At 30.5% G+C, this 27,550-nt stretch overlaps 1 protein-coding gene across 2 annotated transcripts in view; it reads right to left on the reverse strand.

Moving 5' to 3' along the window:
* LOC111632813 (oxidation resistance protein 1-like) overlaps window positions 1-27,550 on the reverse strand; it is a 57,141-nt gene that overhangs the window by 8,976 nt on the left and 20,615 nt on the right. The window contains exons 2-8 of one of the 2 annotated variants that reach the window (XM_023377337.1): window positions 23,047-23,120; window positions 19,799-19,906; window positions 15,335-15,412; window positions 12,230-12,382; window positions 11,956-12,143; window positions 9,145-9,758; window positions 3,391-3,556 (exon numbers count right to left, since the gene is read on the reverse strand). In XM_023377337.1, the coding sequence (XP_023233105.1) occupies window positions 3,391-3,556; window positions 9,145-9,758; window positions 11,956-12,143; window positions 12,230-12,382; window positions 15,335-15,412; window positions 19,799-19,906; window positions 23,047-23,120 (1,381 nt within the window). Of the gene's footprint in view, window positions 1-3,390; window positions 3,557-9,144; window positions 9,759-11,955; window positions 12,144-12,229; window positions 12,383-15,334; window positions 15,413-19,798; window positions 19,907-23,046; window positions 23,121-25,677; window positions 25,752-27,550 lie in introns of both variants that reach the window. The other variant, XM_023377338.1, reaches the window with a different exon arrangement.

A 27,550-nucleotide genomic window follows, 5' to 3' on the forward strand; every position in this document is an offset into this window, starting at 1 on the left:
GGATCTGTGGTCGATCAAAACTCGGCAGCTCCATCGTGATAACGCATCCGCCCATTCTGCGCATCTGATTTGGGCTTTCGTTGCCAAACACAATACTCCTGTGGTTCGTCACGCTCCGTACTCTCCCCACATGGCTCCGTGTGACCTTTGGCTATTTCCCAAGCTGAAAATGCCACTAAAAGGAACCCGAATTTAGTCGAGAGAAGACATCGTGCGAAATCAGACGGACCAGCTGATGGCCATTCCAAAAGATGCATTCCAGCAGTGTTTCCAGCAATGGCAGGAACGCTGGGATAAGTGTATACATTACCAAGGAGACTACTTTGAAGGGGATTAGGGTTTCGTAGCTCAAAATCAATAAATTTATTTTTGCCGACCAAAGGTCTGATACTTTTTGAACAGACCTCCTAGTGTTTTACATAATAATGTCAAATTTCACACAAGTTTGGTAACTCGTCAGAAACTGTTATAACTTAGATGGGACGTGCTATCACACCAACCGTATTCACCAGATCGAGCACACTCAGATTATTACTTGTTCCGGTCTGTACAATTTTTTTTAACTAAGACATTTACTTGAAATGACAATGTCAAAAATCACTTGGATCGGTTTTTTGTAAGCAACGATCAAAACTTTTATGAATGTGAAATCGTGATACTACCAGAAACGATGACAACAGGTATTTGACCAAAATGGTCAACATATAATTCAATAAAATAATTTATTTATCATAAGAATATTGCATTTTTTCCACAGAAAAAAAACGAACTTACTTTCCGAACAACTTAATATTACTGAATTTGGATTGTGCAAATACAACATATTAGATTTATGAGCATGTATTTTGCTCAAAAATCTAAATCTATCTCAAATCATTTTTATTTTTGATACAGTAGCTGATCTTGAATAAAATATAACTTATCAAATAGATTCCAAAATGACTTCTGCAATGTAATAGTAAAGACAGACAATATCCATCACATGGCAGTTGTTGGTTGAAAACCCTCTAAAGGCAAGCAGATAAATGATTTTACAAGATGATACAACAGATAAATAAGTTTTTGTACTATGCATGTATATCTTGTAATAATAATTTTATTTGTTTACAAATTATTATAAAATAAAAAAATTAGTATATGAGAAATAACATGTTAAACATTCAAAAATGACTGGAAAAAAAAAAAAAAACAATAAAAAAATGTTCTAAAATTAGAATCTCTAACATTCTGCAAAGTTCAATGCTTGATGCAAGGCCCTAAAAGAGGCTGAAAACATTCCATTTTATATTTAATTCAAATACATATAATTGCTGGAAATGTGTATGCATGTTGTTTTTAAATTAATTTATCTGCATTCCAGCTGTTAGAGACTTTTAAGATACAGCTTTATTTTTCACTTCAAACATAAAACCATATCTTTATTTTCAGCTATGTAATTTAGATATTAAAAATAATTTTAAACATTCTATTTATTACATTCAATAAATGTAGAAATGCCTTAAATATCAACAATTTTGGTTGAAACTGTTGACTACAGGAGAATTAAAATAAATACAGTACAATAAAATTTGTAACCAACACCATAATGTTATTAACAAATTTTATAATTTTTTAAAAGTTATTGAAAATCAGAATAATTTCCTAACATCTCTTATTACAATAATTTAATTTAAGATATGTGGATAATAAATTAGAAAAATTTCAATTTTTGAGCTAACAACACTTTTTTTTTAATGTAGAATAAAATAACTTTATATATATTGCATTATTTGATCATAAATTAATTTAACTTAATATATATTTTAGAAAAATTTGTGATAATATAGAAAATACACTGGACGACAAAAAAAATAACGCACCATGAAGGACTTGTTAGATCTGAATAAAAATTGATATGTTGCATCATCTTAGCTAGATATGTAAATGATTAGCTTTTGAGAGTAGGTTCTTATGTTATATCGCCACCAGAGGGGAAAAAATGTTTCCGCTGCCTGGTATAAAGGTGCACGCTGTGACGACTTGTGCATATGTTCTGCACTTTTATTCATGGTTTTGACTTCATTGAGTGACAGACATGCCTCTACGACGCATTCGACAGCCTTACACTCAGTTAAGTGAGTTTAAGAGAGGTCGCATTGTTGGATTGAGAGGAAGATGGTCATACTGCCGGATTGGCCGCCATCTGAACCGTTCTGATAGAACTGTTAGGATGTGTTATGAGCAGTGGGTAAGTAGGGGTACACACGAACGGCAAACAAGTTCCGGACGCTATCGACAGACCACCAGAAGGGAGGATTGTCTCATTGTACGTCAAGCACGGACAGCGCCTACAGCTTCATCGTCTACCATTCATGCAGTAATGGCACCTGCATTACGGAACAGTGTATCCAGCCGCACCATTTCCAGGTGCTTAGTAGAAGGCGAATTGATCTCCCGACGCCCAGTATGTGTTCTACCGTTAACAGCCACCCACCGACGCCTCCGTCTGCAGTGGTGTCGTGCATGACAATCGTGGACCGCTACCGACTGGCAGCATATTGTGTTCAGCGACGAATCCTGCTTTTGTTTGGGGGCTCACGATGGCCGTGTGAGAGTATGGCAGCCCGCTGGTCAAGGTGTCAATCCGGCCTATACCGTGGAGCAGCACACGGGCCCAACCCCCAGTGTTATGGTGTGAAGAGCCATAACATACGACAGTAGGACACCTCTAGTTGTCATGCGTACTACCCTCACAGCCAAACGATATGTGCAATACATCCTCCAGCCACATGTGTTGCCCTCATGGCAGGGCTTCCGACAGGCATATTCCAGCAGGATAATGCCCGGCCACATACTGCAGCAGTCTCCCAAGCATGCCTACATAACGTTTCCACACTTCCTTGGCCTGCATGATCTCCAGATTTATCGTTAATCGAACATGTGTGGGACCACTTGGGTCGCCAGCTGCGACAGCCACAGGATCTGACTCATCTTGAGTCCCAATTGCATCATGCATGGACAGATATGCCTCAGAACATTATTCGCGATCTTTATGCCTCCATGCCAAGGCGTATCACAGCTTGTATCCGCGCTAGAGGCGGCCCAACAGGATATTAGTTCCTGCACTGTATTGCATATTACTGCACAATAAAGTATGTTTTTGTTTTATAGTTGCAATCATATATCTGTCTAGCAATGACAATGTCATATACCAATTTTTATTCAAATCCAACAAGTCCTTCATGGTGCGTTATTTTTTTTGTCGTCCAGTGTATGTTCAATATGATAAATGTTAAGCTAATTCAGATTTTTTTCTTTGATTATAATCACATCATATTATAATTACTAACAACAAAAAAAAAATCTGTATTATGTTCTAAGAAAGAAAAAGAAATAAGAAAAATGACTTACTTATCTCGAGAAATACTAAACCAATACTCTCTTTTCAGTCGTTTTTTATGATAATTTAAAAAAGGGCTAGATTTTGCAACTTTTTTATTAACGGGATGACCCATTCTCAAGCAGAGATATAGAGGTGGAAAACCACTTGTTGCTGGTCTTACTAGAGGAATGATTTCTGTATAAAGAAAATTTATCTTAAATATAAAAATATAACAATTATAAAAATTATATCTTATTACTAAATTATAAATTAGCATATGAAATTTTCTGATTAGAAAGTAAAATATAACAATAGATACATCAACTCAATTCAAATAGTAATGCCAAGTGAACTGCAGGATTATTTATCAGGCTATGACAAGGCTAATTGCTTTGTACCTAAACATTAAATTAGTCTTGTTGCATCCTGATAAATAATCCAATAGTTCATTTGGCATAAAGTTTACATTAATTGTCCTTTCTAAGGTTAGAATTCTATTTGAATAAAACTTCATTAGATTACTATAAAAACATTATGACAGAGTTCCCACAAATTTTTGAAGTCATTATTATTGACATTTGCAAATCAGTTTTTAAAAAATTTGACTTGGTAGATATTGTGCAATTGCATAATTTGCAAAAGTTTAATATTTTTTAAAAATTATTTTGCCTTAATTTTTTATTCTAATTTTATAAAGTAAAAAGTAACAATACAGAACTTTAACAGAAATAAAATTGCAAAAATATAAATGTATCAATATTTTATGAAGTATATGATATCAAAACAATTAAGAAAACTGATCATCATTCACAATGACCAGGTTTTTATTACAGAACTACATAAATATAAAAGAATACTGAAAAATAGTTATAAAAAAAAAGATTAAAAAGTTAGATTATAATAGAATTTCATAACATTGTACTTGTTAATAATATGAAACATGTAACAGAAATTACAATATTTGTGAATAAAATATTCAATTCTTCTAAAGTTTCTTACTCTCTAATCTTTTCTGCAACTAATGCTTCCTCCACTTGTGATTTTAACCTCAACTATTTTCCTTCTTTTTCAAGTTTCTTTTTTTAATTTCTAACTGGAGTTCTCTTTTCAGCAGTCTTTCTTTTCTTCTGTAAACTTCCTTTGCTTTTCTTCAAGAAAGTGCTCATAATGTCTTCTGACAGATCAAGAGAAGAAGAAGAACTTGTAAGTGATTGGTATTTCTTTCCTGTCTCTAGCATCTATCACATCAAACTTTTTTCTGGGCCACAATGGTACAAGTGTTTTCGTGCTAATTTTCAGCAAGAATTTTTAATAAATATAATTGCCAGGACAATAATAAATATAAAAATATTCACAGTTAGAACACATCTTTACATTTGGTCCTTATTCGACACCCCAGGAACACAACAGTCTTCATGGCAGAACCAACCTTTTATTTGAAGATACTTATAATTGTGAATATTCTTATAATTGATTTGTTTATAAAAAATCCTCTTTTGACAGTTGTTTCCATATAAAAATACCAGACTCACTTTTACTACTACTACCCAAAAGTGTACATATTTTTTATTGTTGAACAAAATAGAAGAATAGAAATCATCTAATCTAAACCTGGGTATTTTATGGCCTGCCTATGGTCACTCACAAACAAGAAATGTAAATGAAAAACTAGTTCCTGCTGTGTATGCGTGACTTATGTATGCACAGGTATGTGCAGATGAATGCTTACCGACAGGCACTCAAAATGTCAGATCATAAAAAAAAAAAAAATGATACCAAATGCCACATTTTTAACAAGGTATGGACTGCAAAATATTTATTTACAGAAGTCAACAAAAAAGTTGTGTGCTTAGTTTGTGGTTGCAGAGGTTGCACTATGCAACCAAACATTCAGAAAAATACAAGAACTTGTCTGATGAAGAGCAGGCCAAGGAGTCAGATGCTTTGCTAGATAAACTGCAAAACCAACAAGGATATTTTTTTGCAAACTTCACACATCCAGGAATGCAGCTGCCAAGGCAAATTATGTCATATCCCACAAAATCACTCGAAACAGTAAACCCTTTCTAATGGAGAGTTTATTAAAGCGTGCTTGGTGGACTCTGCAGCACTAATCAGTCTAGATAAAAAGTAAGCTTTTGGGAATGTTCCCTTCCCAACACACTAACGAGAAGATTGTGGACATTGCAGGAGATTTGAACCTTCAGTTGTAGCACAAAGCAGTCAACTTTGACTTTTTTTTCCTTGGCTCTAGATGAGAGCTGACACCAATCACATACAAGATTGATTTTCAATCATCTACATCTATATATGTATATATGGAAAAATAAGATCCAGACTCAAATGCAAAATATGGTGCTAAATGAGATCTATAGAATATATCTACAAAGTTAAAAAATTTACTATAAAATTGGAAGGAAATCTGAGTATTACATATATGCACTTGTGTGTAAAAAAACTGTCTTAAAGCTTTTGGAGTTAACAGTAAAAATAATTGCAAGTGCTTTCTATTGATAACACCCAACATATCACAGAAAATTATAAAAGCAGCAATTCTAACAAACTATTTATTAGAAAAAGACCATGTACAAAGTCTTAGTTGGAATTAAACATATTAGTGACTGCTTGCAGACAAAGTGCAAAATCTTGAGTGGCGAGGTTGTCATACCTTTGACACTGAGCAAAGTCAAATCAAAACTAAAATCAAAAATAAAAAAAAAAACACTAATAAAATTCTTGGTTCTCATTTGATTCAAATTTCCTTGCTTGTGTAGATTTTTTAATTCTTTTTCTTGACTAAAATAAAAAAGCCAGACTTTTCTTGTTTGTGGGAACCCCATATGATCTCATTAAAGTATTATAGAATTCTTTTTAGCAATATGTTCCAATTATAAAATAAAAACAATTGAATTTTTTTGTACTACTTTCAAATTTTAAGACTTATTACTAAACACATTTCAAAATGTTACATTATTATTTTATGACTTACTTAACAACAAAAATACATAATATACAACAATCTAGACTAAGATTGTTTTTCTTGGCATATGTAAGATAGGAGGAATGAAACATTGAAATATTTTCATAGATACAATTATTATGAAAATTTTAAACATTTTTATACAGCCAGGGTGGCCAAGCTCCTTGATAGTCCGAGCCATTTTTCAAAATTTGAAATTTTTCGCGAGCCGCAATTAAATACGTATTAAAAGGTATGCAAAAAATTCCAGAATACAAATTATATCCATAACAAGACTAATACAAATTGTTTCCTCCAGAGCACAATGTCAACTGTCCATTGCAATGACAGTTTACAAATTCAAAATCGGTCTGGAGTTGGTTGATAACAAATGATTATGCCACTGTTTATGTTCATTCACGCAGTTTTCGATGAGTCATATCATTCTTAACTTGGACGGAAATGAAATTTGTTAGACTAAGTGCAATGTTGTAACAAATTTCATTTCCGTCCAAGTTAACCAAGTTTGTTCCAACGTTGTTACAACGTTGGAACGTTGGAATTTATCGTTGGATCGTTGCAATTTATCGAGAGCCACAAATAATCCTTCAAAGAGCCGCATGTGGCTCGCGAGCTGCAGGTTGGCCACCTGTTATACAGTATAAAACTTTTTAATATACTATTATACAGTAAATATATTTTTACACTGTGCGTTCAATATTCAAATAATGCATGCCTCGCACTTCTAAAACTGCAATGTTTTAATTTCTTTACTTCCACAAAATTCACAAATTAACTTCCAAAATTAATTGTATTTTCTAGATTAAAATTATGTTCAACTATGTTAAACTGAATAAACAGAAAACACATTTAAAATACAACACAGGATTTGATGTAGAAATTATTTAATGTATAAGTTGAATTAAGATAAAAAAACAAAATTTTAAAGTTTGGAATTATTTACAAATAAAACAATTATATTGCAGTAATAGCTTATAAGTGTTTAGATGTATTTATTATGCCCTGCTGAGCATATCTATATATAGTGTTTATAGGTTTAGTCATGCAAATATGTAGATTGTCTACAGATAGGCATGCTTTTTGTATGATGTGCATTTGCACAAATAGAATGACCAAATAAATCTGTCAAATATAATGAATATCAGAAAAAAGGTGATTAAAGTCATTCCACAATTAAACATTTAATTGTGAAAAAAATTATGCTAAATAGAAACATTGATTTATAACAAAATTTAAACTGATTCCTAGTGTCTTTTGTCATAATATTGCACAGACTGAACAGTTCAGGTGGCCCTGCAATCACCAATGCATTTTTACAAGAAGAAAGAATGGCATTTTTAAAAGAGAAAACAGCATTCTAATGGTTAAAAAAATTGCATGATTAAAAAAGCAAAGACTTAATACTGCGCATGCAATTTTCCAAAATAGTCCTCAACACTCTGCATTCACTCTGCTTCAAATAAACTTAAACTTTTGAGTTCCTAGATATGCTAAGGTTTTGGATAAATGCCCCCATTTGTATTTGTACAAAGTGCAAACTGTAAAGCCTTGAGGCCTGACAATTGACCACACTTTGCTGCTTTTGTGATTGATATCTTACAATGCATTAGATACAAATTATCATTATCTGAAATCACATTTGTTTTTCAGATAAGACTAGTTTTCACATCTTTGAAAACAGATAATGTCCATGGGAAAGTGAGAACCCAGATATTTTAAAGAAATAGTCCAAGAGTTAACATTTTGTGTAGCCTCATGCATAACAGGATTATTAATTTTTTCTGAGTCCACAATTACAGCAAACATGTATCTGGACATGGTTTTTTTGTAGTACCTCAGTTTCAGCCATGGATGCTGTTTCAACAAGATGGAGCATCAGCACACTGAGGATTATATACTTGTCAATTCCTACAAGCAATTTTCCCAATCAATGGATTGGGAGAAACAGCAGCATTCAATCTCAATCACTGGATGTAACAGACTTTTTAATGAGGATATGTTAGAGATTTTTGGTAATACAAAAACTCTGAATACAAGAATAGCAGAAACTACATCAACAGGCTCTGAAAACCATTGAAAAAACCACGAAGAAATTGCATAGTGACTATGCAATTTCCAAGCCACAAATGCAGCACACATTTAAGTTATACTAACCCAGTAAAAAACTTTGAATTGACCTTTGATGAAAAATACCTAGTAAGAGTTTTTATACAATAAATACTTTAATCTGAGAAAGATTTTATGACTATCTTGTACTGTACTGTACATAAACAGTGAAAATGTCCAGTACATATACAGCATTTGGCAAACAATTATAAAACATACTATTTCTTTGTAAAAAGGGCTGGCAGAAGTACAATTTAATAAAGTAAAAATACATTACAAATGGATACTAGTCTACTTTTCACTGCTTGCCATGTCCAATCACTGGGAACAACTATTTCCATTGCAGAGACAACCTTTCTTTAGAGGCCCTTTTTACAAAGAAATAGTATATTTTTACTTATGTTGGGATTGTCACCTGAGGACATTTAAACTGTTTTACATATTTGAGCAGAGGCAAAGCCTCTAAAAAAAAGGTTGTCTCTGCAATGGAAATAGTTGTTCCCGGTGTTTGGACATGGCAAGCAGTGAAAAGTGGACAAGTATCCATTTGTAATGTATTTTTACTTTTTACTAAATTATAAAACAAGTTGTAGTCTTATATATGAGTATAATATTAGTAAAATGCTATTTAAAAATCATTAATGGCTATCGAGCAAAAGTTTTTGTAAGAAAGGATTTAGCGAAGTTCACTACTTACCGTCCAACGATTCAAATAGATGAGATTTCATCGTATCATCCAAATTCATGCAGTTAAATGAAGATAATATCGAAGACTTTAATTTCCGAAGGTCAGAATTTTCTTCATGACTTAAAGTATAAGACTGACTTTTATTTGCATCTATATGATTTAAATCTTTAATTTTACTTTCTTTGTTATAGTCATAATTTGTTCTTTCTGAAGTTAACTTTGATTGTTGTACATGAGATTGCAATGGGAAAGAAAATTGTTTCGATATTTGTTCTTTAATGGTCTCTGTTTGCAACCTTTCTAAAGGTTCACAGCAAGAATTAGCCCGATGTACTTTTAACAGACTATTTTTATCTTGGTCAGATTTTTTTTTACTATCAGGCATTTTTTCTACAACAGAACACACTTGCTCTTTAACGTTATCTGAACTTTTAATTTTACGTATCCTGGCTAAATTTTCATTATCTGCTTTGTTTTCATCAGATTCATCAGATATTCTTGCACTTTCTTTCAAATTTAAGGATACTTGAGAATTAGAGTTATTAGCACCAGAATAACCTTCATCTTTCTGAGAAGGAGTAGGTTTTGGTTTTACATACATTTCAGGCTTAGGAATATTTCTTCTGAAATAAAATATTAATATTTCAGTAAAATATATGATTAAAATTTTAAAGTTTTTAGTAAATTAAAGATCTGGACAGTTTAGATATTATAATATACGAAAACTAACATTAACACATACACAAGGATGCAAAAGTTCAGAACAAAATCATTTAAATATAAAAAACTCCAGCAACAAGTAAACGGCAACATTTAAAATTTGGTGGTACTATTTGTTATATTTATTAAAAAGACTATTGCATTATATAATACAGTAGATTCCCCTATAAAAGCGTTTCCTATAGTTATGATTCCTATAAAAATTGTGGCATTATCCGTAAACAACGGTAAAAATAACTCCTATAATACGTAAAACGTCATCGGGCAGCCGAACTACTTACCCGCCGTCCGTAGCGCCACGCTACGGAGAGATTTCTATCGTCTGGACAGTATTATATAAATTATATATAAATTAGGTACTGTACATATAATTATATATTAATTATATATAAATTAGGTACTGTACATATAATTATATATTAATTATATATAAATTAGGTACTGTATATATAATTATATATTAACTTAATTTATTGTAACTTTATTATAATTAAATATATATTTTTCGCCGTCTAGCGTCACGCTACGGCGAGTTAGGCGACCTATCGTCTGTTTAGTACTGTAATTTTATACATTTCTTGTGAAAGAAACATTTCTTATTTAACGGCCATAAAAATTATTTATATTAATGATGTCTCCAAAGGTCAACGAAGTTTTCGCAGAAAAATAATATCAGAAATCGCGGCCGCAATTTGATGCGCTGTTCCGCGACGAAACCAAGCTTTAGCAACGGGCGTAGTCGAACGGTACACACTCGGTAAGCAATCCTACAATTTTTTGTTTATAACGTAGTTTATACGGATTATTTTCAAAAAAATATACGTATTTTGGAAATGTTGAGTCGAATTAGTCTAGAATCGATTAATTTTATGAAAGAAAACCTTTCAAACAGCCGTAGTCCGTAAACTATGATTCCTACAAAATTGATTCATAAAGAACGGAACGTATCTACCGTCTTATAGGGGATCTACTGTAATTAAAAATATAAAGCTTAATTTTGAGGGTATGGACGGATTTTATAAAGATTGTAAATGCTAATAACAAAATCATCATTAAATCCGATCCTACTGGAGATAAATGGAGACAAACTCCATTTATCTCCCCCATCCTGTTGACCTTTAACCAAAATTTAATAGCATTAATTCCCCTAATATAGAAGTCTCCCTGCAAAATTTCAGAAATTTTCAACAAAAAACATAGGAATTATTAAGCTTCAAAAAAGGGTGAACAAAATTGTGCCCTCCTAAAAACACAAACAAAAAAAACTTAAATTTTTTTGCATTTCTTGACATTTCAAGATTCAGAGTCTAAAAACATAATTCTTTGCACTTATTAAATAATAAGTGTGAAGTACTGTACTTGCTAAGTGTTTCAATGGATAAAGTAATCCATTCAGCTCCACATGAAACTTATTCATGTTCCTCCAATACCAATAACTCAAAATTTATCTTGTTTGTCATTTCCTAAATTTTTGTCTCTATCTAATCATACTTTTATCACAGCAACTTAAAATGGATTCCAACATCTAGATTTTATTTTTTAAATCTAAGTGTAAAGTAAATAGAGTTATATGTTATAAATCCCAAATGTTTGAGAAAAATACTAAGTAAATGTAATGTTTGAGAAAAATATTAAGTAAATGTAATATTGATAGCATTATTAGATTAAAATGTGTCACTCAAACAGCATAAATTTAGGAGAGTATTGATTTGAGTTAAAATTTTTCATTTATATATTCATGTATTCAACATTTATAATTCATGTGTACGTGTGTTTCATAACAAAAAACAAATTTTAATCTGTGTAGATATTTTTAAAATGGAAGATTTCATAAACTTTATTAAAGTGATTTTCATTATTACTGAAACAAAAAAAAAAAACAACACCAATTTCATGCTCCAAGAAATCCATAAATTTTGCATAAACTTCAATTTGTTACAATTTAGGAAAATTTTGTTAAAATTGTTTCTTATAGCAAGATATTTTTGACATTGTAATATATTAATATAAGTCAGGAATTAAAGAATTCCTTCATTACATTATTAATTAACAATACTTATATTAATAAGATATAAATTATTGTAATACTACTGTACTTACGGCACTTCGTTTAAGTGAGACACAGCCATGTGAGCAATATCATAATAAATGGCAGCTCTCATTACCATATCTAAAGAGGCAATTACTCCATAATTCTCAACACTATGTTCCATTACTAAAGGATCAGATACATTAGGATCAAACATAATGGCATTAGGAGTCACTATTAGAACACCACATACAACTCCCTGAAATCATTAAAATTTAGATGTAAAATTTTCAAAGCAAAAATTTTCTAAATAAAAATAGTTCATTATGTAGTTTTAAAACTTACTTGGCCATCTGTTATGTATCTTGATGATATTTTAAGGAATCTTGGAACAGATTCATTTTTCCCTGATTCTATATGACTATTTGATCGCTTATCATTTTCAGTTACAACTAAAGTTGTTTCACAGGATACAGGAGATTTTATTTTATTTTCACCCTTAATATAAAAATTTTAATATAAGTATTGAAAGAAAAGATTTTATAATTAAAAATTTATTGCTTAATAACATTTAGATTTACATCATTGTTTTTAATAAAATATTGTAAGGAACCAAGTCTGAGAATTATTTTTATTTTACTTTTAGTTTGCTTTTATTATATTTTTGTTTGGGGCTTATGTTTAGTTAGGACAAAGGTTTCCTCACCCATCACCCCAGAACGTTCAAAACGAGAAGATAAGAGATTAACCAACTCACCGACGACGAAACGACAGCGCCATAGCTAGCATTCGCACTCACGTGCACGCCCGAGCGGCAGAATTGTAAGTCCGCACNGCACTGATGCAAAAAATTTTTTAAGAAATCCACAGATTGTTTTTATTCACAAAATTAAATAATTCATTGCATTAGCAAATATGCTTACTTGCAACATTGTGACTTACGCATTGCATTGTCACATGTAATTAATTTATTTCAATAATTTAAACTGTGCAAATTGTAATGTAAATGTTCATTTCATAAGTGTTATTCAGGCATTGTGACAAATGCATTTATTTGATAAAATTATGAGAGTATAAGTTATAAAGTCAGTAACTTATGCAGTCAACATCTTGTGGTAAATTGCCAAATTTTTAAGTCCATGCATTATTTTTTTTCAATTGCTTCATTTCTCATACAGAAAACATTCCTGGTTAAAAACTCAATGCACAAGTATTTACATCTTTAGAAAGAAGACAAAATATAGGAATAAAAGATATAATTATAATTTCTAATGTATCCCAATAATTTCAGTTTGGAGTAAAGATTGACATCTGTGAAATCAAGTGTTCAAAGGAAGTTGACCTCATACAACTTCCAGAGGATTAATCATCTTTGCTGATTTCTTACTGTAATATGGTGTTGTGTTATCATAATGCAATAATAAAGATGGTTCTTCCATGTCCTACTTTGAATACTGTATGGGTCTGGAGTTCTCATAAGATTTCACAATACTTTTTATTGAATTTTTGATTCTTTCTTTGCATGATATCTTCTAATGCTCTAATTCAGTTACTGCCTTGTATGGAATGAGAAAGATGCATTTACGTTTAAACTTGATTGTTTTACCATGATGAAACATAAACTAAGACTTAATGATTACATCTGTATGTATGATCATTTAGTAATAATTAATGTTTTTATCTTGCACATTGAAGAATGGTGCATTAGAAAACCTTTTGTCAACAATTATACCTATTTATACACTATGAATATTTAAACTCTAAAATTTTTTTGCGTATATTTTTAATTATAAAATTTAGTTTAGCTTATTTTTAAGCCAGACAAATCTAAGATTTATATTTACAAAGATCTAAACCTTTTTCATTTTCTATACAGTACAGCATCAATTATCCGACCCCCGATCAAAAATTTAACAAAAATGCAAAATTTAACAAAAATAATATTAAAATATCCAAGACAGCCAAATATTGTAGTGCCACATCACTAGCAGACATTTGAAATTGCCGATGGTCGGTTAACCAATGTGACGGTTGATCGGGGGTCGGATAATTGATGCTGTACTGTATAGAAAATGAAAAAGGTTTAGATCTTTGTAAATATAAATCTTAGATTTGTCTGGCTTAAAAATAAGCTAAACTAAATTTTATAATTAAAAATATACGCAAAAAAATTTTAGAGTTTAAATATTCATAGTGTATAAATAGGTATAATTGTTGACAAAAGGTTTTCTAATGCACCATTCTTCAATGTGCAAGATAAAAACATTAATTATTACTAAATGATCATACATACAGATGTAATCATTAAGTCTTAGTTTATGTTTCATCATGGTAAAACAATCAAGTTTAAACGTAAATGCATCTTTCTCATTCCATACAAGGCAGTAACTGAATTAGAGCATTAGAAGATATCATGCAAAGAAAGAATCAAAAATTCAATAAAAAGTATTGTGAAATCTTATGAGAACTCCAGACCCATACAGTATTCAAAGTAGGACATGGAAGAACCATCTTTATTATTGCATTATGATAACACAACACCATATTACAGTAAGAAATCAGCAAAGATGATTAATCCTCTGGAAGTTGTATGAGGTCAACTTCCTTTGAACACTTGATTTCACAGATGTCAATCTTTACTCCAAACTGAAATTATTGGGATACATTAGAAATTATAATTATATCTTTTATTCCTATATTTTGTCTTCTTTCTAAAGATGTAAATACTTGTGCATTGAGTTTTTAACCAGGAATGTTTTCTGTATGAGAAATGAAGCAATTGAAAAAAAATAATGCATGGACTTAAAAATTTGGCAATTTACCACAAGATGTTGACTGCATAAGTTACTGACTTTATAACTTAAACTCTCATAATTTTATCAAATAAATGCATTTGTCACAATGCCTGAATAACACTTATGAAATGAACATTTACATTACAATTTGCACAGTTTAAATTATTGAAATAAATTAATTACATGTGACAATGCAATGCGTAAGTCACAATGTTGCAAGTAAGCATATTTGCTAATGCAATGAATTATTTAATTTTGTGAATAAAAACAATCTGTGGATTTCTTAAAAAATTTTTTGCATCAGTGCTTTCTCATTTACATTATGGAATCAAATGTAGTGAACATTATTATAACAACTATCATAATTTTATCAACTTCTATTATAATATAAATTTTATAAAAAACTTTACATCTATTCATAAACCAATATTAATTCATTGTTTGGACCAATGATTTTATATTGGTTTATACATTGACCTCATCATTTGAAAGTTAATTTAACTAGCATAGATTTCTTGCTAACATTAGTGCAATTTAACTTGAAATCGCAGTAATATTTTAATTTTAATTTAACTTTTTAATTTGTAGTTTAATATTGTTAAGCAATATAATTATTGTATATGTATTTTTATAAAATATATATAAAATGAAATACCTTTTCTTGTACTTTTGGCAGTGATGCTTGATCTGATTTATTTTCAAGTACATCAGCTTTTTTTGGTACTAAAATTTTCTACAGAAAATAAATTTTACACTAGAAGAAAATCATTTAAAATCTTATTTGCTACATATATTTATCATTTACTTAATTTTAACTAAATGTAGAATGTTATAAATCTTTATTTTATATATTATTTGCATTAACATTACATAAACATGATCATAATATGCAATATGCTGTTGTGTTCAAAATTTTATTATTATTTTACATTTTGCAAACAAAGCCCATTTGCAAAATGAAAGCATGCAAATAGTTAAGATTAATGTGCTATTGCAATGGTTCCCAATTAGTGGTGCGCGTACCCCGGGGGTACGCAAAATTGCATGAAGGGGTACACACGGCAATCTAAAATCGGTCAATTTAAAATTTAAATGCATGAGATGAAGCAATCAAAAAAATAATGGGTGGACCATCAAAAATTCAGCAATTTACAACATGTCATAAATAAACGAATTTGTGCATTCAACTAAAAATATTCTCAAAATTTCATTAAAAAAATGCATTTGTGACAATACCTAAATGAAATTCTTGTGGCAAGAAACAAAAACTGTACAATTAACACAATTTGTGTTAATTGTACAATTATCATTATCATCATGTCAGCGAAGCGCCAATAAAATATTTATTACCATTTTGCACAACATACCTCTGTGAGAGCGGATTTTTGGCCATGACAAACATGAAAACTAAACATCATCACTGACTTTAACTCAAAGATGACTCAAGACTAAAGCTGACCAAAAAGCAACCAGATTTTTCAAAGTTGTGCAAAGAAAATCGTGCACATTTGTCACATTAAAATTAAATAACCTTATGTTATTTTCATTATTACTAGAATTGTATTTTAAAAATAATAAATGTAAAAAAAACTTATTCTATTTATTACTAGCTGTCTACCCACAGCTTTGCCCGCATTATATCGAATTTTCTTGTTGGAGTAAGATATTTTCTTGCAGTAAAATGTAGCCCATGTCCATCTCCAACATGTAAGCTATCTCTGGGCCAAATTTTATTAAAACCTGTTCAGTGGTTTAGATGTGAAAAGGTAACAGACAGACAAATACAATTACCTTTGAATTTATAATATTAGTATGGATTAATATAAATTTCTGCTGTAAGCGGTATGCGAGTTTGAGCTCTTTCTTGAAGTTGTATGCAGGAAAAACTAATTGGGAACCACTGCTATTGGGTAGCCATTTAATTTCAATTAATAATATTAATTAATTAATTAATGATCAATAAATTGACTGAAATACAAGGGTTAAAAGCTGCTGTTTACCTATTAAGAAGTGCCAGAATCTCTACTTTATGGTCAATAACAAGGTTCTCCATTAAAATTTGTCCTATAACAGAGGAATTAATGGAATAGATTTTAATAGAGAATCTTATTATTTCTTAATGTGTGTCCCTTATTTTTATGCAAATAAGTTCAAAAACTATCATTTGAATAAATTTTTAAAAAATTTGTATAATAAAGATATATTTACATAATGTTAATTTAAATTTATACATTTTTTTTAATTTGGTTTTATAAAATTATTTGTAGCTTGTGACATCTAATATGGGGCTGCTATTACAAGAGGGTGCACAGCACAATATAAATTAATGCTTTTAGCAAAACCAGTGCAGATCAAAACATTATATGAAATCAAATTATATTAAGGTTGTGTGCCACACATCCTCCTGTGACAGCACTCCCATATTAAACACCATGAATCACCAGTGTATAATATAATAACTAGAATAAGATCTATACATAGATTTTGAAAATTAGTACCATCCAGTATTGATGTATAAGCTTTGCATCTATTTTTTTCAGTAAAATAAAATTTATGGTACAGTAGGACCCCTCTAGTCCGCCCTCGGCTAGTCTGTCACTCTGGTTAATCTGACCGTGGTCGGAGTTGAGAAACTTGTCCCGACTCGTCAGTGACTCACTGTCCGTGGCATTCTTCTGTGTTTGTTACAGTATATGTTTTACATTGTGTGTACATGTACAGTTTTGTGTGAGGGGCTAAGCTGGGGATACCGAGTGGTAAGACTCTAGTATCACTTACTCGGCAACTATTCTCTAGAATAGCCCTCTGTTTGTCTAAAAGAATGGCTTTTCCTAATTCAAGGAAATCAAGTGCGGAGGGCTTTTAACTAATATGTTAATTTAAAGCGGAATTTTGATAATCGCATAATCACCTTTTCCTTACGTCAAGAGTCCCGACACCAGTTAATCACTTATTTTATACGCGGATTAACAGGTGTTATCCCGAAACTCAAATATCTAACATTAATATTAAAGAAGCCATATTTATATAACAAATCAAAATATTTAATGGATCAAAAATATGAAAGTATACAGAAGAATAACTAAACCTAATCTTAACTCTAATTTTTAACCTAAGATTACTTCTAAACCTAACGCATGACAGAGTGTTCACATCAATTTATCTTTGGTCATATTACCTTTGTATCTTTTTCTATATCTATTTGAGTGTCTTCTTCCTATCTTGATTATTTCTCTAAGATTTTCTTTGGAAAGTCCTTTTAAATCTTCTCTTGTATACTTCGAATGTAGTACTCTATCATAAGACAAAATCGTATGACAATCTTTCTTTTATGGACTGCCTCTATCGTATGTCAGATTTCTCTGTATGACAATTCCTTTCTTCACCACACTGCCTTTATCGTATGTTGGACTTTCTTCATGTGGCAACCTTTTTCCAACAGACTGCTTTGATGGGTGGGAAATCATTCCTTTTATTTGCTCCTCAGTAACATGTGCAAAAGCTTGACTCATCATGAGTTGGCCTGGGAAAGGAAATCAACTTCCTTTCAAAATCGGATGTTTTTCCATTTTTTTTAGAAACTTTGTTAAAGTTGAAAAATATTAATTTATTTTAATTTTTCTAACCTTTTCTTCAACTTGTTATTTTGATTAAAATGACCCTCCCCTAAATTTCCAGATTCTCACATTTGTGTGTGTTTTCAACATGTCAGGAGTAAAATGTAAACACATTACTCTTTCATTAAATGAAAAATTAGCAGTGCTACAAAGACTGGACAAAGGGGAAAATTGTTTATTTTACTTTTTTCTGATAATCAGACCTTTTTTGCATTCTGACCATACCCCAGTCCCAAAGGTGATGGATTAGAGGGGTTCTACTGTATATGAATTTATATAATAAATAAAAAAACTTAGGTTTTCTTACAATTAAAATGAGAAATTATAAATTGATCAATAATTATATTCCGAACATCTGAACATGTAAGCCGAACAATAGTGTGAGGGGAGTGAGTAATCAAGAGTTGCGTGGCACTCAAACAAAAGAAGAATTGACGAGATTTGAAAATCGCGTAACTCCAGGTTCGCGTAAGTCGGGGTATCACTGTATTAATAATTAACGACATTCAAAATGCATATGCATTTAAGCAATTATTCTTTACTTCAATCCTTGCAAAGATTGTTACAAAAATTCTTATGGTAAAAATTTATTAAATTGTTTGCCTAAATATTTCAAAAGTTATATTTTGTGTTAATGATAATTTTTATCTCATCTTTAACTAAAAAAAAATTCGGCAAAAAGATGCATAACTTTCCAGTAAAAGATATTTATGTTTAAGGAATACTAAGACATTTTAAAACAAAGTTAAAATTGTCTGTGGTGCCATTTGTTACCAAAATTATTATTATTGATGGAACAATACCAAAATTTCTCCTGATTCCAATTGTGCCAAAAAGCACCGATTCAGATACTTTTGAATAGTTTCTAAACTATTTTTGTTTAGGAAAATTAATGATTTACTATTTATTATTGCTAATTAATAAATTTGATAAAGTAATTAAAGCAAATTTATCAAAAACTTTTTAAAATTTATAACAAATTTTTCAAATTGCAGGCAAACAAAAAAAATTTTTTTTTTCAATTCTCAATCATAATGAATAAAACTAAATCAAATCTTATTTTATAATATAGAAGTGATATTAATATAAAGTTCAATTAATAACTCTTTTCTTAAATTAAATATTTAAAAATGAAGTAAAAATGCATTTGTTTCATATTAATTAAAAAAAAATTATAAAAAGTTGTTAACATTGTTTGTAAAGAAGCTAATATATGTCAGAAATTATGCACAGTACATAATGTTAAAAAGATATAACAGCAATATTTTAATTTATAGAAAATTTAAAAAGGAGAGAGATACAAACAAGTAAAAATTTAAACAAAATCTTTCAATGTTATTATAGAAAAAAATTAAATTTAGACAATTTTTTCCCTCTCTCCAAGATATATTCTTTTATTCTAGCAATATTTCAACAACTTTTTATAAGAGCTGCAAATATATATAATTCAATTAATGAAGATTATTAAGATGTTTTATAGTTGTTTAAAATTCAAATATTACCTGTCCAGGAAAAATCAATCCACAAGTCAATTTGTTTAATTTTGTTAATTCTGAAGGTGTAGTATCAAATCTTGCTGCAATTCCAAGCAACGTGTCAGAAGATGAAACCTGCCAACAAATTTGTTACTTTAGTAATAAATACATAAACATTAATGATATAATTGTCAGGAAAAAACTTATCAAGTTATCACAAACAAAATTTGATTTTCTTTTATATTTTATTATTAATTTAGAATTAAAATTTTTATATTAATGTATGTTTTTTAATACGGTATTACATTTTAACACAATATTAGTTGATTCTAGATACTAATTCAACAATTATCAATAAAGAAAAACTCAATAATTTCTTTCAGAAGACGGACGATATGCTTGCTATGTTTATTGTAAAAATATACAGAAATTTATACACTACAAAATATTATATTAAACTTTAAATTAACAAGGATATTAATTATTTAAATAATTTATTATAAAAATGGTTCTAGATATACAAAAAAAACAAAAAATTTTATGAAATTTGAAAAACTTATGCTGGAGAAGTTCTTAATAATAATTATAATGTTTATTTTTACAAGATTCTATCTTAACCTTAGGGTTTTAACGGCTTTCTTTTATGGTTGTCAAAAATGTTTTCACACAAGTCTATCTATTTAGGACTGGGTTTGTTGTGACTTGCTAGGCATTTTAGGAGGTATATATGTCGCAGGGATATGATAAAAGTGGGGATTTGGTCAAATCCCTAAGGGAGATGATCAATTCACTAAAGATGTTAAAATGACAATTCTATAGTGTCATTTCCCTAAAAAACTAAGTGATCTGATCAAATCCCTGTACTATTTTAGTGGAAAGATAAAATAAACAAGTCAGGACTTGCATAGCATTCCTTGTGCTAGTTATCCGCCTTCTCGTTCCTTCAGCAGACTCATTGCCGGCGACCTCTGGTGCATGCAGTTGCACAAATCATTACGTCACAATAGTCACACACATTTATATTTTATTTTCCTTGTAATTTGTACGATTATCAAAATAATGGCTTTGAATACAGGACAAAATCAGTGACTGTGTGAAGAACAGTTCAATGAAATTATCAGGATGTGTTTGAGCAAGCAGCATGATAAAGAAAAACTGTTGTGGACTCACAAAAGAATAGAAGACGCTATCACAGCCATTAAACAATTTAAATTAGCACCAGTACTTAGGTTTCAACGGACAAATACACAGTATTACTATGGAAAAAAAATACAATCTAATGGAAGTAGGTATTAAAAAATCTTTGATTTTGAAGAGAAAGTCTGACTCCAATCCAGTTGTGAAAATAGTGCCTGCAGAAGAATTTTATCACATACTTCGGGAAACCCAGTCTAAAAAAATTTCCAAGAAAAGAAATCATCGTTTGCCCAATTGTGTCTTGCAACTTCAACCATCGCGGCCAAGTGCATTTAGTTGATTTGTAGTCAACCCATGACAGAAATTACAAATGGCTATTACATTACCAGGATCACGCGACAAAATTCAGCTTTCTGCAGCCAATGACTTCGAAAAGAGCAGCTGAAGTAACAATGGAGCTATTAAAAATCTTTCTGGAAGTAGGTTGGCCTCATATATTGCAAAGTGACAACAGCCGTGAGTTTACAGCTGCTGTCATACAAGAATTGACATTCCTGTGGCCAACGTGTAAAATTGTAAATGGTAGGCCTAGACATCCAGCAAGCCAAGGATCTGTTGAGTGATCGAATCAAGATGTCGAAGCTATGTTATGTGCTTGGCTTATTGACAATGACAAATAATTGGGTTACAGGTTGTTACTTTGTTCAGTTTCAGAAGAATTCCTCCTTTCATTGTACCATTCAACAATCACCTTACAAAGCCTTATTTGGAACAGAACCAAAAACTGGATTCCAATGTATTCATATTTTAAAGGAGTTGCTTGAAAAGCTTGTTACTGAAGAGGACTTGGATCAGCTTCTTAAACAGCAACATAGTGACAACACTGACATCAAAGAATTTACCAGCAATTCAATTAATGAACAATGATGATGCTTCAACATCAGAAGTTAATCCAGAAGCTGAATTAATTAACTACAATGCTTCAACTTTAAATTTAGAGGATCTACTAGCAACTGAATCAACAACACAGCTCAAACCAGCTTACAACTCTACAACACCTGTACCGCCAGTTAAAACATCTGTACTATTAATAAAATCAAAAACAGAAGCAGTTGACAGCAAAGTAAAACTACATAGCATTGTTTGTGGAACAGAACCTACTGGAGCCCATTCATGCGACATTTGTAAAAATCCAGTACACACAATATGTGGAAATAGCATAGGAGAACGATATGGATCGAAAATTTTATGTTACTTATGCCAAAAAGAAAAGAAAATTATAGATCAAAGGAAACATGCCGCAAAATATCTAAAAATATCAGCTGAAAAATGGAAGATTTCTCATTAAAAAAATTTAAGGACATGTTAGTGAATTCCACAGTTTTGGTTGATGTACTGTACCTAAGGTAGATAGAGGTCCATTAGATGGAAATAATATTACAGGGATAGTATTAGATAAAAAAATGGTTTATACCAAATTGAAACTTCAGCTGGACTTATAAAAGATTGGCTTCCTAGAAATGCTCTTCAAATAGCTACAACTACATTTATCGAAACCATCCCACCGATAAAGCTAAGTTTGCGAGAAATTGCTGGAAAATTATCTTTATTTGGAGGTCAAGTGTTTAAGAAATGTTCCTGTGAAAAATCCAAGGTACAATGCAAAACAAATAGATGTGCTTGTAAAAAAAATAATGTCCTCTAACTCCAAGTACCACAAATCTGTTTCAATAAAAATAAATAAACTTGGAGTTATCGCTATCTTTTCATATAAGTATTTCTTACTTTGTTGATTTGTTTTTTGTTATTTCATGAAACCAGTTTAGAGATTTGATCAAATCATTTAATTTAATTAGGGAAATGTTAAAATAAAGGTTCAATATTGACATCTTCAGTAAATTGATCATCTCCCTTAGGGATTTGACCAAATCCTCGCTTTTATCATATCCCTGCAACATATAACCTAAAACACCTAGTGAGTCACTAGTGAGTATATATATAAACAGGTCTCTAATTTAAGAGTTAATGTTTGTACTTTTTACATTTATATGAATTTTTAAATGAAAAAACAGCAATTATAATTTCAATAATTTATTATACAGAATTCAAAAAACTAAATTTCAATTATAAAAACTTACCGTATAGTTCACAGTTTCAATGGGTTGACTAAGAGTATGAGTAAGAGGTTTTTTTGGAAGAGATTCACTTTGTTCTGAAAAATTAGAATTTACAAATTATTAAATCATAATTAAAAAAGACAAAATTTAAAAAAATATTAATTAAAACAATTTTAACAACTTTGTGAGGATCAGAAATTTCGTATTATAAACTAAAATTTTTATGTTTAATAAACTTTATAAAGACGGAACGAGAAAACAGAAAAATAAAAGAGAAAAAGGAAAAATAATAAAAGAGAAAAAGGAAAAATAAAAAAAGAGAAAAACCTCGATTCCCACAAGTTGGGTTCCTTGTTGAGATGAGTACATTTCTAAGTCACGATTGTGTCACCCGTCACCTCATTGGACCAAGACGATCGTCATCGCTGACGAAATCGAGGAAAGGTTAGAAAAAGAGGACTTGATATAAAAGGGACAGGCACAATGAGTAAGTGTGTGGAAGTTATTATTTGTGTGTGTGTGTGTGTGTGTGTGTGTGTCGATCGTTTACCTCCTGCCGAGATTCCTGAACATCAACCAACACCTCCTCCTCGCCTACAAGACTAGAAGACCTCAACTGAACTCAACACCTGCTCAACTGAAAAGAACTGTTGGACCTTTTTCATGCTGGTACTTGATCATCAATACAACCTAAGGTATTTATCCTGCCTGCACACTATTGTACGCTCTCTCTCTCTCCGCGTAAACTAAACGCGAAACCGGTTGTAATTAGAACTAGAAAATGATCAATAACTGAACACAATTCATGTAGTTTATGTTCACATTTTATTCACTGATGTAAACCTACGTTAGATTATATATAAACAAACAGTTGTTTATGTTTAAAACTTCTTGAGTGTAGTTTCTTCCATTTTTCTCTCTGTTCCGGGTCCAAACCTCATACCTATCCGCTCGCGCGAACTTGTGGTCTCTGTATCGACCAAAGGATACAGTGGTGTCATCCTGACGTGGTATCGAAGAGATACCGATCCTATGGTCACAACTTTAATAGTTAATGAAAATAAACACTAAATTTAATTTTGAAATGAAATTTTCAAATGTGGATAATCACACAACACAATCTGCATATACAAATGTTGTATTTTTTCTTAAAAATGGTGCAACATCTTAAGAAATTTGAGCACAAATGCATTTTTGTTCAATTGTTAGCAAATGAAGCATCCATCTTGCAACTAGTTCTCATATATAATTCTTCAGTCAAAATATAAAATGCTAATACATTTCAGATGCTAACAGCTTTATCAACATTGGATCCTTCAACTGTCAGGCTGCGTACACACTAGGCGTTTTAAAGAACCAAGAGTTATACTAAAGCGCCCGAAAAACGCGCGTTTTAAGAAAAATCTATAAATGCGCATTTAACGCACGCTTGGCCAAAAGCGCACATTTGAGTGTGTATGCCTATTAGAACTCTTGGTTCTTTAAAACGTGCATTTAAAAACGCCTAGTGTGTACACAGCCTCAATGTTGCAAAATCATATAATGAACTTTTTTAATTATTTCTGGTTTTGATGCACTTTTCAGATGTCCACTGTAAGGATTATCTTTCAGGCTTTCATGACCTTGTTTAAATTCAGTAGTCCACTTGGAAACATTTGAAAATGAAGGAGCAGAGTCCTCTAAAGTATTTGTCTGTATGAATTTTTTGCCAACAAATCTTTTGTAACAATATATTTAATAATTGCATAAGTTCAATTTTTTTTTCATTTTGTAAACAGTGCAATACATAATTAATATGCTTTCTTACCACACCGGGTTGTATAACTTCACAACCAACAACTGCCTACCCTTAACCATTAACCGGTGCGAAATTCTTTAAAATCGGCGAACATTTTCGATTCCCCTCCTGGGATCTTCTTCAGGCTTACTTCTTTATATCTTTCGTTATAACCGGATTCTTTAATTCGAATGTTTTAAATGGTTTATACCAAATTGAAACTTCAGCTGGACTTATAAAAGATTGGCTTCCTAGAAATGCTCTTCAAATAGCTACAACTACATTTATCGAAACCATCCCACCGATAAAGCTAAGTTTGCGAGAAATTGCTGGAAAATTATCTTTATTTGGAGGTCAAGTGTTTAAGAAATGTTCCTGTGAAAAATCCAAGGTACAATGCAAAACAAATAGATGTGCTTGTAAAAAAAATAATGTCCTCTAACTCCAAGTACCACAAATCTGTTTCAATAAAAATAAATAAACTTGGAGTTATCGCTATCTTTTCATATAAGTATTTCTTACTTTGTTGATTTGTTTTTTGTTATTTCATGAAACCAGTTTAGAGATTTGATCAAATCATTTAATTTAATTAGGGAAATGTTAAAATAAAGGTTCAATATTGACATCTTCAGTAAATTGATCATCTCCCTTAGGGATTTGACCAAATCCTCGCTTTTATCATATCCCTGCAACATATAACCTAAAACACCTAGTGAGTCACTAGTGAGTATATATATAAACAGGTCTCTAATTTAAGAGTTAATGTTTGTACTTTTTACATTTATATGAATTTTTAAATGAAAAAACAGCAATTATAATTTCAATAATTTATTATACAGAATTCAAAAAACTAAATTTCAATTATAAAAACTTACCGTATAGTTCACAGTTTCAATGGGTTGACTAAGAGTATGAGTAAGAGGTTTTTTTGGAAGAGATTCACTTTGTTCTGAAAAATTAGAATTTACAAATTATTAAATCATAATTAAAAAAGACAAAATTTAAAAAAATATTAATTAAAACAATTTTAACAACTTTGTGAGGATCAGAAATTTCGTATTATAAACTAAAATTTTTATGTTTAATAAACTTTATAAAGACGGAACGAGAAAACAGAAAAATAAAAGAGAAAAAGGAAAAATAATAAAAGAGAAAAAGGAAAAATAAAAAAAGAGAAAAACCTCGATTCCCACAAGTTGGGTTCCTTGTTGAGATGAGTACATTTCTAAGTCACGATTGTGTCACCCGTCACCTCATTGGACCAAGACGATCGTCATCGCTGACGAAATCGAGGAAAGGTTAGAAAAAGAGGACTTGATATAAAAGGGACAGGCACAATGAGTAAGTGTGTGGAAGTTATTATTTGTGTGTGTGTGTGTGTGTGTGTNTTTTGATAAATTAAAGATTTATAGGACAAATAAGTTTAAAAAATTCCTAATTTTAATTTTTTTAGGAAAAAAACAACAAATGAAAAAGTATTTTATGCCTAAAAATTTCTTTTCAGAGAAGGAAAAAAAAAGCAAACTAACCAAAAGCAAGGTTAAAAATAGAAGTGAGAGGGGAAAAAACCTTTTTTTACCTTCCTATAATTATGCAAACTTAGAAAATAAATCTCTCCTTTTCTTTTTGTCTCTTTTTAAAGAAATGATTATTGTAATTGTAATAATTTTGCAATAATCTAAGAAGACAATAAGAATATAAAAAATTAAGCCAAGTAAATCTCCTTGACTGATATCTCATGAATAATTAATTCACATTTATAATATATACAGAAATTTACAGATAAAATAATTAAAACTGATTATCAAATGCCAACTATATAAAAGTTAATACTTTTGAATGAAATATTTTCTTTTATCATGCAAAACTTAAAAGATTTACTATTGAAATTTTGAATTTATGGAAGTAACTTCTACCAATAGGTAGACTGAATACCGTGTATTGGAACTGCTATTGTAACAGGCTAAGGCCTAGTATGAATAAAGGTTATTTGAATACTGTGTAGTATGAATAAAGGTTATTTGAATATGTATGTCAATATAAAAAATTCTTATCTATAAAATTGTGTTGTCTTTTTGTAGAAACTTTAAAAAGATTTTCAATAATTATAGAAGCCATTTCAATATTTTTTAAATACATAAAATCAACAATAATCAAATGAAGTCTTAAACCATTTTTGAGTAACTTTTTGAGTAATGGTAAATTAATTTGTAAACAGATAATTTTATTGTTTCCAAAGTTTAAACATTAATATCAACATTTACTTGGCAGATTTCAAGCATTTAGATTATTTACTGTATTGTTTTCCTTTTCAAATACAAGTGTATTGGATATTTTTCATTAATATTTTTTCTCCAAAAAATTGACTTCATAGTATAGATCACGGGTTCCCAACCTATGGGTCGCGACCCAGAAGGGAGTCGTGACAGGCTTTCTGTGGGGTCGCCAACTTATACAGTAAACTAAAAAAAAAATATTTACTATAATGCAATTTTTATTTTTAATGGTATCTTGAAGTTTGAATAATTTCATATACAGTCGATTCCCCTATAACACGGGTTCCTATAGTTCGGATTCCTATATCACGGCGAAAAAAATGCGACAGTATTCGTACAAACATGCTAAAAAAACCTCCTATAATTCGGTAAAACGTCATCGCTGACTCGTGTCGCGACAGGATTTCACAAACCGTTGAGTTTAAACGAGCAGCGGATCTACTAAAATCCATTTATTATTTAACGTCCATAA

Source organism: Centruroides sculpturatus, unplaced genomic scaffold (assembly GCF_000671375.1).
Source record: "Centruroides sculpturatus isolate CEXI.00-Female unplaced genomic scaffold, Cexi_2.0 scaffold41, whole genome shotgun sequence".
Lineage (NCBI taxonomy): Eukaryota > Metazoa > Arthropoda > Arachnida > Scorpiones > Buthidae > Centruroides > Centruroides sculpturatus.